A 13,411-nucleotide genomic window follows, 5' to 3' on the forward strand; every position below is an offset into this window, starting at 1 on the left:
CACACATTGTCCTTGAGCAACTTCCACCTGCTCACTAATTTAAAGCATCAGCTAAATGTATAAATTAAAATAATCTAAACACATTTTTCTTGGCTCCCAGCTGTCATCCTTCATGGAGTCCCTCTGTCCACTCTCCATCCATCATGTCGTCTTTTTTAACCTTCCCGGGGTTCCCCACGGATTTGACCTTTTTTATTGATGGGAGTTTTATTGAAAGTGGCTTCACCCTGCTGTGTCCTCATACTTCCATGTTTTTCCATTCGTGTTGCTGTCAAAGTTTTGACAGGGAGACGCAACATTTTGTCCCTCTCTGTGACAGAAAACATGATGAACACGTTGTACTCAGAGATGCAGTACTCTCATTTTAATTCATTTTGAACTCTCTTGGGGTACACAAGCTTTTTTAAGTCAGTGTAAACCTGCACTGACACCAACCAGATAATAATATGGACTATTTAAGAGGATACATTATGAATATGTATTGTTTTATGTCTTAATTGTAGCCTCTAAATCAGTAGTGCCATTTTTGTATTTCACCTATTGCATGAAGGAGTATTTCATGCAGGATCCCCCCCTCCCCCCCTTTTCCTTAAGTAGGCTATCCCCATAAGTTGGGGAGGGGAGGCAAACAGATAATGCGGCAAACAATCTTGCAGTTTTTTTCTTTCTTTTTTGAGATGAGAGACAGGTTTATTTGCGTGTCACTTGGAGTATTATTTCAAACTCGACCACGCATGTCCACGTCTATCTCTCTTGGCTCGGTGGAAACACAAGAGAGTTAATCAGCTTTACTGGCTCTCTCTGTAATGGCTTTACGCCTGGCTGTCAGTCTGCCAGCTGGGTCTCAGGGGTGAACCACCTTCCCCCCCATGTCCCAAAAATGTATGGTAGTCCCCTGCTGCTGCCACTTCTGCTGCTCATAGAGACATAGAGAGAAAATGTTGATTTTTATGTTTTTAAGCTGGGCATCAGTTTGTTTTTACTGAATTCTGTCTTTTGGTTGCATGAAGTGGAGAGTGAAAGGAAAGATGGGGTCGATGTGTGACACAGGTCATAAAGGTGATTTAAGCCTGTGTTATTGCATCTAGGGCAGCACCTAACAGTTATTTTTATGAATTATTAATCTACAGATTATTTGAATTATTGATAAATTAATAATTGGGTCAGAAAATCGTGAAAAACGCAAAATCCCAGAGTCCAAGGTGACTCCCTCAAATGTCTCATTTTGTCCAACCAAGACATACAAAAACTCAAACAAATCAGATTAAAAGTAATATAAGACCAAGAAAGCAGAAAATATTCAAATTCAGAGCTTTGAACCTGCAGATGTTTGGTATTATGGCAATTTTGGAAATCATTTCTTCAACTTGATTATCAAAAGAGTTGCAGATTGATTAGTGGACTCATCATTGCTCCAACAAGACAATGTTTTATTTATGGGCTGCAACTAACAGGTGATTGATTAATATATTGATTAACTGGTTAATTGATGGTTCTATAAAGTGTCTGAAAATAGTGAAAAATATTCCCCACAGCTCAAATAATGTCTTTGAAATGTTTGTCTGAAACCTGAAGATACTCATGTTACTCTGATATAACAGCAAAAAAAGCAGGAAGCATACATTATTTCTATTTTTTTGATAAAGAAAACTATTTTAATAACCTTTGAGTAAATTAGAATTACTGAAACAATAAGACCCATATCAAAATTGTTGCCATTTAATTTTTCAGCTTATCTCAGTTTGATGTTTTTTTACAAAAAAATACAGCTTAAACAATTAATTTATTAAAAAAAAACAAGATTAATGATTGATTAGTAATCATTTCAACACATTTTCAGGCACAAACACCAAACATTAGCCTCTCAAATGTCATATTTGACAGAAAATGTATTCTCTATGAGTGTTGGACTGTTAGTTGGACTAAACAAGTCATTTGAAGTTGTTGTGACACATGGTGTCAGTATTTATTACATCTCCTGGACTAAAAGTTTGGTTAGTTAAGAAATAATTGGCCCATAAATCAATAATAACAAAAGGTTTACAGTTTAAATTGTGTCCGAGCTGCAGCAGTAAAAATATAAACCTTGGAACTAGTCAAAGCGACTGCTGAGTAAAGATAGAGACGACTAAATACTGGTGATGACTCAGTGTACATGTCCACATAAACTAAAGTGATATTCTCTAAATATATCTTCTCCCAGGATGCTGGTCTGCGTCTGGCTCTGCTTTTAACCTGGCCATCGATTGAGCCGACCCTGCGTGAGGTCATTAGCTCCTTCCTCCAGGGCCCTCCTCAGATAACAATGGAGCTCTGTGCTTTTCCAAATGAGGATAGATTTAGTTTTCATTAATTGACACACTCCTCCCTCCTCCCCTTTCGGCATCATTGTCTTTTCATCAGGTGCCAGTGAAGCCCTTTGCGATATCCATCCCAGGGGAAATCTACTGAGCAAACTGACTCCTCAGGATGGGAGGCAAACAGATACTCTTAACTATCAGACTATCTATAGATTCATTTTCTTCTTTTCCCCCTTTTTTTTCAAAGCTGGGTTGTTTGATTTTCAAAAGAGATGGGGAACATGAATGCATCCAGACCAGGAGATAAGACGCTTAAAGCCAACTAGTGATGTTACGTCATCAGCTTTAAGAGCACTTGCATTACTGGGACTCATATGTAATCATATGAAAGTATTAGCACGATGCACAAAGGTATATTATATCTACTTTACATCAGCTTTATGCCTGAAACAACTAAAAAAAGATTAAGTTCTACTGCTGAATATGAAAAATATCAATATAATTTTTTGCATTCACCTTAATCCACTCGGCCAAAATGTCCTATTCACACCATAACTAGTTACTCTCACGGCAAGTTAATCTTCTTCTTTACGTATAGAACAAAAATCACAGATAACATTTCTGTCTCAAAGGGCTTTACTGTCTGTTCAATCCTCCTATCTTAGACACTCAGTTCATGAAAGCTGATGACTGTATATGAAATATGAAATCTGCTGTGAAATTTCATGGTGCAGAGAAGAAAAGTCCTGATGTGTTTGGTGATCCTCTGATCTATGAACTTTAAAGGCACCACAGGAAGAAATGTCTCTTTGTACAAAAGAAATATGAAAATCTAACAAGGAAAATTGCCATGAAATTTCTGGCTCTTCAGAAGTTTTTTCACTTAATTTTAAAATCTCCTTGGTTTTTTGCTCCATTGCACAACCCTCGAGCCAAAACGTCAGCTTTGACCATGAGATATCTCTGATAGATGATGAATACACAAATACAACACAAATTTCATGATTATTAAGGAAAAAAAGCATAAAAACTTTATAACACCATGATCTTTTATTGAAGCACCATCTTCAGGATTCAGGCACATCAATATCATCAGTGTGTGATTTCTTCTGTCCAACACGTTTGTATTGTAGAAATAAGAAGGATTTAAAGTACCATAAATCTACCTCACAAATTCAAAGATCAGTTAACCTTGTGAGCGTGACATTACAAAGACATATTTTTCTGCCTTGTAGCTACAGCAGGATTTGACAGTAATTCAATTTACAGTAATACCACTTATGGTTACATCATATATCTCCTCATACTTAAACCCTTGCCTCTATACTTATATACACAGAAAAATGTAAAGTACTTGCTGCTGTTTGGAAACCAGAAAAAACTGACAGGTGCAACACAAGATTTAGCTGTTTATAATGAGTCATTTTCACATTTACTATTTATTTAACCCTTAAAAAAAGAGGAGAAATTCCAAACAAAGCCTTGTAATATTTTTATGACATAGATTTTGAGCTGCAAAGCGTTACACTGATAATTGGGGTTAACTCTGGTTTACCAACTAAGTAATGTTGAAGTGGTATCAAACTGGAGTTTAAGCCGGGCCCTCTCTTCTTCTGTGTGTCTTCCAGGATGAAGTGGACGAGCTGCGGGCGGAGATGGAGGAGATGCGAGACAGCTACCTGGAGGAGGAGGTCTACCAGCTGCAGGAGCTGCGGAGGGAACTGGACCGCTCCAACAAGAACTGCCGCATCCTCCAGTACCGACTGCGGAAGGCCGAGCAGAAGAGCCTGCGAGTCGCCCAGACCGGTCACGTGGACGGAGAGCTGCTACGCAGTCTGGAGCAGGACCTGAAGGTCTGTGACAGTGTCTATATCTCCTATACACAGCTTCTGTTCTGTGAATGAATTGGTAAAGTCATTAAAACAGAACCTCGAATCATCTTGAGACCTTGAAGATCTTCACTGAACTCAGACTATTGAAAACAGTTTCTTCTTTTAATCAGGGCTCAAAGTTTCTTAAAGCAACATCTTTTGGGAAAAGCTGTGGGAAGCTCTATATATTTAAATATTTTTTTTAATTGATTGAATACATAAAATCCATAATTTTTCATATACTGTAGACTAAGAGAGGAGGTTTCTGGCTTAACTTTACCTACTTCCAAGGAGAAGGGAAAATGGTTTTAATATGTCAAAACTTCAACAATGCTTGCCATATGTTTTAATGTTAGACCAATCAGGGTCATCCTCATGCGTTCGCAGGGTCATGGATGACCCTGATAAAGGCCAAAAGCCAAAATGCTGAACAACCGAAAGTTGTTTGATATACTACAAATGTTGCAGGAGTCCTAGAAGAGATAAAAATACAGTAAGTCACAAGAAATAAAGCAAAAATTATAGGAAAGCCTGAAAAAAAACTTTGTCAGATATGTTTTCTCATATCTGCATGTCTGCATTGGTGTGTATTTATGTATAAATTGTGTATTGTGTGTGTCTGTTAAAGGCTCATATGTCTGTCCCCGTGACCTCAGGTGGCCAAAGATGTGTCGGTGCGTTTGCATAACGAGCTGGAGAGCGTGGAGGACAAACGCAGCAGAGCTGAGGATGAGAACGAGCTGCTCAGGCAAAAGATCATCGAGGTGGAGATTTCCAAACAGGCGGTGCACAACGAGCTGGAGAGGACCAAAGAGGTGAGAGGATGCTGGTGGTGATGGAGGTGCACAATGTTGGGATGTGTCAGGTCACCACTGTGCATTTGCCTTCATGCACACAAAGCTGTGTTTTTAACTCAGTATTGTCTGTGGAAGAGGGAAGTCACTGATTTCCTGCATGGTAAACTAAGTGCGTAACTACGAGCATTAGACATGGACAAAGTTAAATCTCAGTTAATGTGGTGCCATTTAAAATCAATAGCGATCAGCGGCTTAATCAGCAGGGTCACTGGAATGAATGAATTTGATCAATCACTTACCGGCTCATCGACAGCCTTCTCAAAACAATCGCTTTGTGCAGTGATGCAAAGATTATCTTAGCAACTTCAGTTTACGTGCATGTCATTTTTGAAGTGCTTACTCAATCGAAGCAAGCCGTCCATTCTCTGTTCTGCAGCTGCATCCTGGGAGAATAGCTGCAGAAGGGATGGTGGGTCAAGCATGCAGTGTTAATGCTATTCAAGAAGAGCTACTTCTGAGACCGAAGTTGCACTTACTTCATAGTTCAGGTGTTTCCAGAAAACCTCCAGGGCAAAAAAAAAAGAAGTACTCAAAGTCTGATCCCATAAACATCTATGTGGATTCAACAGCTTCTTCTAGACCATCACTTCGTTACCTTAAAAGCAAGGCCAGGTCTGAGTTGCAAGCACTTCAACTAAAGATTGATGCTCCCTAGTTTTTAGGCGCCCTGAAGAGTTTTACCTCTAGTATTTCACAATCAAAAGGTTTCAGAGGAAAGTCATGAACAAATAAACTCCTCTTGCAACCTCACAGATATATCTTGTGGCCCTTTGGAGGTCTCAACCCTCTTTCTTTATGTTTATATCTGCAGAGTATAAACCAGATCTTTTACAGGATTATTTTATAAGTGTATACAGCAGTTTGTTTGTGGTGTTTTAATTAAAACACCTTGAATGAAAGGACACAGTCTAGATCCAACATTTCAGCTTCCAAACCTCAAATGGACGAGAAATGCATCAGTATTTTTAGCAGCCTTTCTCTACACTTCCTCTACACTCTCTGGTCCTTTGAGCTTCTTATTTCTGGTCTACTGTCGCTACAGAAATTCAGACTTCTGTCTTTTGTGTCAGCATTTTCTTTAATGTCGCTCAGTGGAAGAGTGTTTTCTCCCATGGCATTTAAGTAAAGTCTCTTCTAACTGGTAATAAGATGAGCAGAGGATATTCTCAGTGCTGCCGGGGTTCAGCTGCTTAGACTAATCGATTTTGACAACAGCAGGTAAAATGCCGTCTGGCAACAAAGAGAAAGTAGGCTAATACCAGACCAGTCAGTATGGAGATGGGGATTTCTCTTGGCAACAGGATGACACTGTGTTTTTTTTTCTTCTTTCCTTCTACTGTTGTCACGTGTGTCACAGCATCACCATAATACTCGGCTCTTTTTCTCTTACATGTCTCTGGGTCCACTTCTGGGTTGAAAATCTATACCCTGAAGCAGTTTATGACCTTAACTGTCAGGTCTTGCAACATTGTTGTTTTCAAAGGACACTCATCAACACTTGACCAAGCTGCACATGTTTGGATGATGACAGAAAATCCATGTCTAGTCTGGATGTGCTTAATGCAGCAAATGCAAACTCCGCTGGTAACCCTTTGTAAGAAAATGATGGGTGAGAGGGAGTATTTTAAATTTGTGCAGCACTTAAAACTCAGAGATCGTCTCAGCGTGACGGCTATGAAAGCTGACTGTAAGACAGCGGGGGGCTCTGTTACTGTAGCTGACTGTGAGTTGATACAGCTTGACTCATAGGTTGCTGCACACAGTTACAGCATGTGTGATGGGACTACAGGATGTCAGACTGTCTTGTACACAGAGAAAGAGGTGAGATCAGTCAGAGAAAACTGCTCCAAATGAATGTAGTTTTTTTTTTTTTTTGCGTTCCCCCTGAGGTTTGTCCCAGAAAAACAGAAGCCGTCTCCGGATCTGCACTTTAACATCACGTGACGCCGTGTCTCTCTCTCTCCCCCTCCTAAGCGAGGTGTGTTTTTTATTTATGCAGCACCCCCAATAGCTTCTAATTTGAGAAAAAATATCAGAAAATTTTGTTGTGTGAAATCCACAGCTTCTCTCCGGGTGTTAGGGCACATTTTCTCACGTTTGAAGTCTTTAACGACTGTGAAGTTCATAATTAACAGCAGATGACCTTTTTATTCTTTTTATTAATGATGGCAGGGGATGATAAGAGTGTTTACAAACATGCCAAGACCGTTTAGTGAAGGATGAATTTCAATAAGACCGTCTAACAATTTGCCCTCTGCTCTGAGAGTTGTTCAATCTCAGAGATAAATCTCAGCAACAAACGAGAGAGGAGGAGCGAGCCTTATTGATAAGAATGTTGTTCAGCTTCTTTCTGCTTTATTTAGACATTTTAAATTGTGACTCAGGTGTCCTGTACTGTTCCTGCAGCACAAACTCCTCCACACTCATTTGGAGCTTCTTTATTAGTGAAGTTAATTTGTAAAATACATTTTGAATACAAGTAAGCTTCACGGTTTCACATTAAGAGACAAAGCCATTATTACTTTTCCTGTCCTTCTTACCACAGTGGTAGAATGGTAACTCAACCCTGGTAGCGTGAGCTGCTCTGGCCTTTAAAAAAAGCTCATCTTGTCCTGTCCCTGTGCCTGTGCTCTGCTATCAGAGGCTACACAGAGTGACTCTGGCTCAGAAATTGGCACCCCTGCATGGATTAATCCAACAAGAAGGCCTGTTATAAAACAACCCGCCGTGTTTTCGGCGCAATTCTGAAGGGAGGGGAGAGCAGGAGAGAAAGACAAAGAGACAGAGAGAGAAAGAGAGAGAGTGGCAGAGAATGGCTGTAATCAGATGGCTGTAGGCCCTGTATGCCTGCGATACCACTACAGCTCCACAACTCACAAACCTGATATTAAACAGTTTAGGAGGTTGGTTGACAGGACCTTCTGTTATTACAGTATCGGCTCGAGGGGCAAATCGCTGCTGGCAGCCAGCGTCCGCTACTGTGTGGTCAGTGTGGAGGCAAACTGTGATTGGTCGAGATATGATTTTTTTTTTTTATTCCCCTGACATTTGAAGATAGGCCTACTGATACAAGTAATGAAATGGAACTAATGAAACGTCACCGTGCATAACAAGAGCATCAGGTGATTTATTAGGTGTTCCCAGTCCACCGTGATGAGTTCATCTCTCATTAAGGCAAAAATGTAAGGTAAACACGTTAACTCATGTCTGATTTCCTCAGTTGACATACAGAGGTATTACAATACACATTAAAAAACATTTACTCACTTTAGCTACACTGTTATCTGGTCATGCAGACGGTTTCCTCAGTAGAAAGCAGCACTAATGAAAACTGTTCACATTAATGACTCCACATTATCTCCAGTAACCTTTCTGGAAACCAACATTGTCATAGATTGTTTTTAAATGCCATTTTTTTGTATGTGCAAAATAAATACAATGTAATTTGTCTTCATGTAATTGGGGTGGCAGTAGAAGTTTGTAGAAGGTTACACACCTGTGATTATTTTAGATTTTGAGCAAATCTTTCAAAATGTTTTGCAATTAGCCTCATTAATCGACATTTAGTTCATAAAATATCTGAAAGTGTTTAAAAATATCCATGTGACATTTTAAAACGGCTTGTTTGGTCCGACCAGAACTTAAAGATATTGAATTCACAGTGATACAAAACAGAGAAGAAGAAGCTAAATTCAGAACATTTGGTGTTTCTTTTTCATAATTTAATGGTTAATTGATTGTCAGCCAATCATTTCAGCACTAATTGGGGAGAAAATATTTGGCCTCTGTAGGTTTAATGATTATTTTCATTATCAATCTGCAGATTTTTTTCTCAAATAATCCATTAATTGTCTATAAAATCCAGAAAATATATAAAAATACCTGTTGTATTTTCACATAGTCCATTGTGTCATATTCAAGGGTCTTGATTTGTCTGATCAACAGTTCAAACTTGATATCCAAAGATATCAAGTTTACTATCATGTATGTATGACTAAAATCTGGAATGAGTTAAGTTAAGAACCAACAAATGCCTTAAAAATGATTCAAATTATTTATATTTAGTATAAATCAAAATGTGTGTTGTTAAAAGCTGGAGATACACTTGCTTTGAACTATGTGTTGGTGTGCACATGATGGCTGCCTCGTATATCCTGCGACACAATGTATCCCAAAGATGAAATACACACATGAACGGTAGATTAGCAGTGTAGGTGCAGTATGAGGATGTTATGGGGTCAGTAGGCACGTCAGCAGCGACAACAATGGCGGAAAGTTTTGAAGAAAAGTTAATGGACCAAGTCTGCAACTATACCACAATAGTTATTTTGTGTTATTGCTGCTGCACAGTGACAAATATACTTAAATGAACAAAGCGGTAACCTCCTCCTCGAGTGTCACCACGTTTTATTTTTTTACATCATGCGTCATCTTCTTCCTTGCATTTTTTAGTGGATTTTACATCATACAAAAGCAGAAGTTCGTTGTTTTCTCTTAAAAGTGTGATCATGTTAGTCTGCTTGAATTCTCTCTGTAACCCCATTTAAGCTGAAGAGGTTGTTCTTTATAGCGTCAACTTGTGCTCTTGTGTTGATTCGAGTGTTGGGATTTCTTTGCGCATGTAAAAGTAGAAATTGAGGGTTTCGCTGAGTGTCTTCAACCTTCAGTCTTTTGTTGTTGTGTTTCACTACTACAAAGGTACAAGAGGGGAATGCCTGCATTCTTAATGAGTCATTGTCAACAATGCCGGTGAGAGTCACTGCAGACATCATTTGTTTCATGTCAGAGCGTCTCCTTCCTCGTGCTCCTCTCTCGCTCCTTTCCCTTGCTAGATCTCAGCCGAAGAAATGGAGACTTTGAAGAATCTCCTGATCCTCCTCTCATATCTGCTTCTCACCTCCTCTTCATATCTTTCCCCTCTTCCTCTCATTTTTTGCTCTGCTGTGGTTCCCTGTTGCAAGAATGTGAAGGAATCTCATTGACCTAGTTAATATCTTGTGTCTGACTCCACCAATGGGAAGGAGAGCAGGCGTGAGGAGAGGAGTAGCATAGGGACCGAAGTCGAAATCTGCTGCAGTGACACACATCCATATAAAGCTTATCATCACACCGCGGCTGTGCAGTTTGCTTGATGTGCAAATATTCACCATTTACATAATAGAGAGTGGAACGTGTTTAGATTAATATATATATACAGATATTTAGGTAGAGACCACTTAACTTCAATTCTGGTGATTTCTATGATTTTGCTTAAATTTAAAAGAATGAAAGGTGAAAAAAATGGTTTTAACTTGATGAAAACAATACTTATGTTGTTGTCAAAATGAGTGAGATTCAAAATGAGCTAAACCTCATTTTAGAAGCAGAGATATTGTTCTCCTGCCGGCAAACCAACTATCACTGACACAAAACAAATGAGGAAATCATCAATTCTGCATGAAACCCCGGAGTGATGTGTTATAATTCTGAAGCGCCGTCCTTTGAAGTTTAACACCCTTGAAAAATGAAATTCCTCCTCCATGCGGATGGGTTTTCTGATGCATGCAAACTGTTTCACAAGTGTTTCATTTACACAACGTATCAAAGCTACCACTTTATAATCATAAGACATCCTGGAGTATACACTGCACCAGCTATCAGTGTGTATTTAATCATCCTGAGAAACATCACGGGACATTTTTAAAGCATTTCAAGTCAAACACATTTGAAGTCATCTTAAATGCTATCTTCAGATTCATCTTGAGACAATATTTCAGATTTTTTATTGATTTAAAGCATCATAAGTATCAAAGCTGACAAGATTTGGCTGTTGTAAAAAGCCTTGAAATCTAATATTTTCATCTTCAAAATGGATACAAATATGATGAAATGATAAATTAGAGTTAATATGTTTTATGATTTTTTCACTGTTAAGAGACTGAAATGAAGGAAGGAAGCAAAACCATAGAGCTTCTTTCTGCATGTTCAGCTTTTCAAAAGATACTCATTTTTTAGCACTGGTGCAGGTTTAAAGATGCTGCCACCTTTTAATGTCTCCTCATAATGATGCTTGTAGCTCAAAATATGAAAAAAACAAATCCTTTCAACGCAAATATAATCCAGCGTCTTTTCTTTGAGGTGATACTGAACCAATAGGATTAATCACATTGAAAAAGAAGTATGAAAATCTCATAGCTTATTTATTGTTCAAAGCTCTCCAAACTGAACATGAGCTATTGCAACTCACTGCAAGCCAAGGTATAGGTGTGATGGGAATTGAGTTGATGTCCAGAAAACAATCATCTTATCATTTCACAGTATGCTGCTCAGCTTTACCGAGAGCTGAAAACATACATGGTACATCTGTGGTTGCTTTCCTGGATGCTCCTTTCCTCCAACTGTAACAAATGGTATTAGCAGTTATATTTAGGATGGTTGGCACCAGCTTGGCAGGCTGTAACTCAGGCTGAGTCATTGTGTTTCTCACCTCTCCTCCAAACACAAGGAACAGACGGGCCATCAGGAAAATAGGACTACAATGATACTTTGAGGGCCATAGCTGTGAGTGAAATATCAGCCTCCACAAAAATGTTTCTGGCATCGCTAAGGATTGCATAAAGTGATAAGATATCAGATTTGCTTATGTAGTTGAGTTATATGAAGCATTAGCAGAGTTTTGGAATCATTCGCATACTATCAAGATTTCTGCTGAAGCTTCTCTAATCAATCATTTATAGCACAATAGATTTAATGACCACATGTACTGCAAAAGAGGTCACTCGGAGAGAAATACAACTGCAAGTGGGGTTCAAGCCAACACAAACAGACAACTTAATTAAAAATATCTGCCAATTTTTATGATGATTGAACAAACTCTCATTGATTTATGGCCATATTTGAGACACGCCCATGCACGTGTTTGGAGCTGGTGGCGTCTCCTATTGAGCAATTTCAAAATAATTGTACACCCCTGGTTCAGCATTGTTATGAAACATACCCTGTGAGTTTTGTAATGATTGGATGAACAATTTCTGATTTATAATCTGATTTGTGTTATGCCACACCCAATTTTGGCACTTTCAGTGTATGCGTCATGTCATTGTGTGGACATACCCTGCATGTTTTGTGATGATTGGCCTATTTATGAACTGAGCCACGCCCTTTTGATGTTCATTGGTCAATATCTTGAAAATTAAATAAGGTAACAACAAGATTTACACAACCTTTGATAATCTGGGTCCAATTCACAGAGTAATTTGGTAGCAATAGGACCTATACAGTTTAGGAGGAGATGACAAAAATCTAAAATTGTGTAAAATCTAAATCTAGGTGCAAATAGGCATGGCTTATATAGATTGATTCGTCTGGACCAACACAATGTAAGAAAGAACACTTTTGTTCATGAGATTTATGGTTATGGTTTAAAATTCATAAGCCAAAACGTGAAGTTTGCTGTCATAGCGCCACCATATGACTGATTGGGGTCATAACTCCTAATTATCACCAAACTCTGTTGTCGTCATCTCAGTGCATCATTTTAGCCTCTTTTAGCCTCATTGTCTTGGTTGTGTGCTGCTGGTTTCCAACAACAGGTACTGTAGCTGTTTGGAGTGAAAGATCTAAATAAATCTGCTGTGAGCTACCCACCCGACGCCAAATGTCAAACAGGCAAAGTTATCAATTTGTTGGTGAATGAGTGTGGGGTCAGTGTAGTCGACTGTAATCTGGTGGACAAAGAGAGTTCATTTGATGTGGCAGTGGTCCGAGATCATCTGAGTCACAGAGGGTCGTCACCATGTACTGGCCAGCAGCAGCAGCAGCAGGGTGAAGCAGGGTGAAGCAAGGCCACGTCAACATAGATATGAAGTACAAGATGTTTAGCGGCCTGCCTGTATCATCATCTTCGTCAGTCAAAAGATGAAAAATTATACATCACACATACAGACAAATACACCCCCAAATATTACCCACAGGCTGCTGTCAGATTTCCCAAATTAATAACCTTGTCGGCGTCAAATGCTCTCACATATTCAGCTTTGATCATTTTATATTTTGTTTCAGCAAAGTTCTTCACTTCATCAACATGTTGCATTTGAGCAGTTTGGCTTCTTTTGTTAAACTTGCGGTTGATAATTGGGCGATCACCTCAGGACAAGACGACAAACTTTGGTGTATACTAATATCACATAAGTTAATATGGCTAACACCTTAGCAAACAGCTGCCTGTTTATACATCCAACATGAAGCACCATTAGCATTCATTTCAACCAGATAATGCAAATCTAATGTGCAGTCTCTGTTTAGCACTGTTTGGATATCCATCAACCCCCAAAGGAAACATCTGGCTATTTAGCAGCTAAATGCTCCACAAGGTTCACAAGCTAATTGCTAACTTAATCACTGT

The 13,411-nt window shown here is 38.9% G+C and overlaps 1 protein-coding gene across 1 annotated transcript in view; it reads left to right on the plus strand.

The window, feature by feature from the left end:
* The window catches only part of LOC128369231 (microtubule cross-linking factor 1), a 70,417-nt gene that overhangs the window by 1,062 nt on the left and 55,944 nt on the right, over positions 1-13,411 (plus strand). Inside the window, exons 3-4 of the mRNA XM_053330236.1 lie at positions 3,929-4,153; positions 4,828-4,986. Coding sequence (XP_053186211.1) covers positions 3,929-4,153; positions 4,828-4,986 — 384 coding nt within the window. The remainder of the gene's footprint in view (positions 1-3,928; positions 4,154-4,827; positions 4,987-13,411) is intronic.

Source organism: Scomber japonicus, chromosome 12 (genome assembly GCF_027409825.1).
Source record: "Scomber japonicus isolate fScoJap1 chromosome 12, fScoJap1.pri, whole genome shotgun sequence".
NCBI lineage: Eukaryota > Metazoa > Chordata > Actinopteri > Scombriformes > Scombridae > Scomber > Scomber japonicus.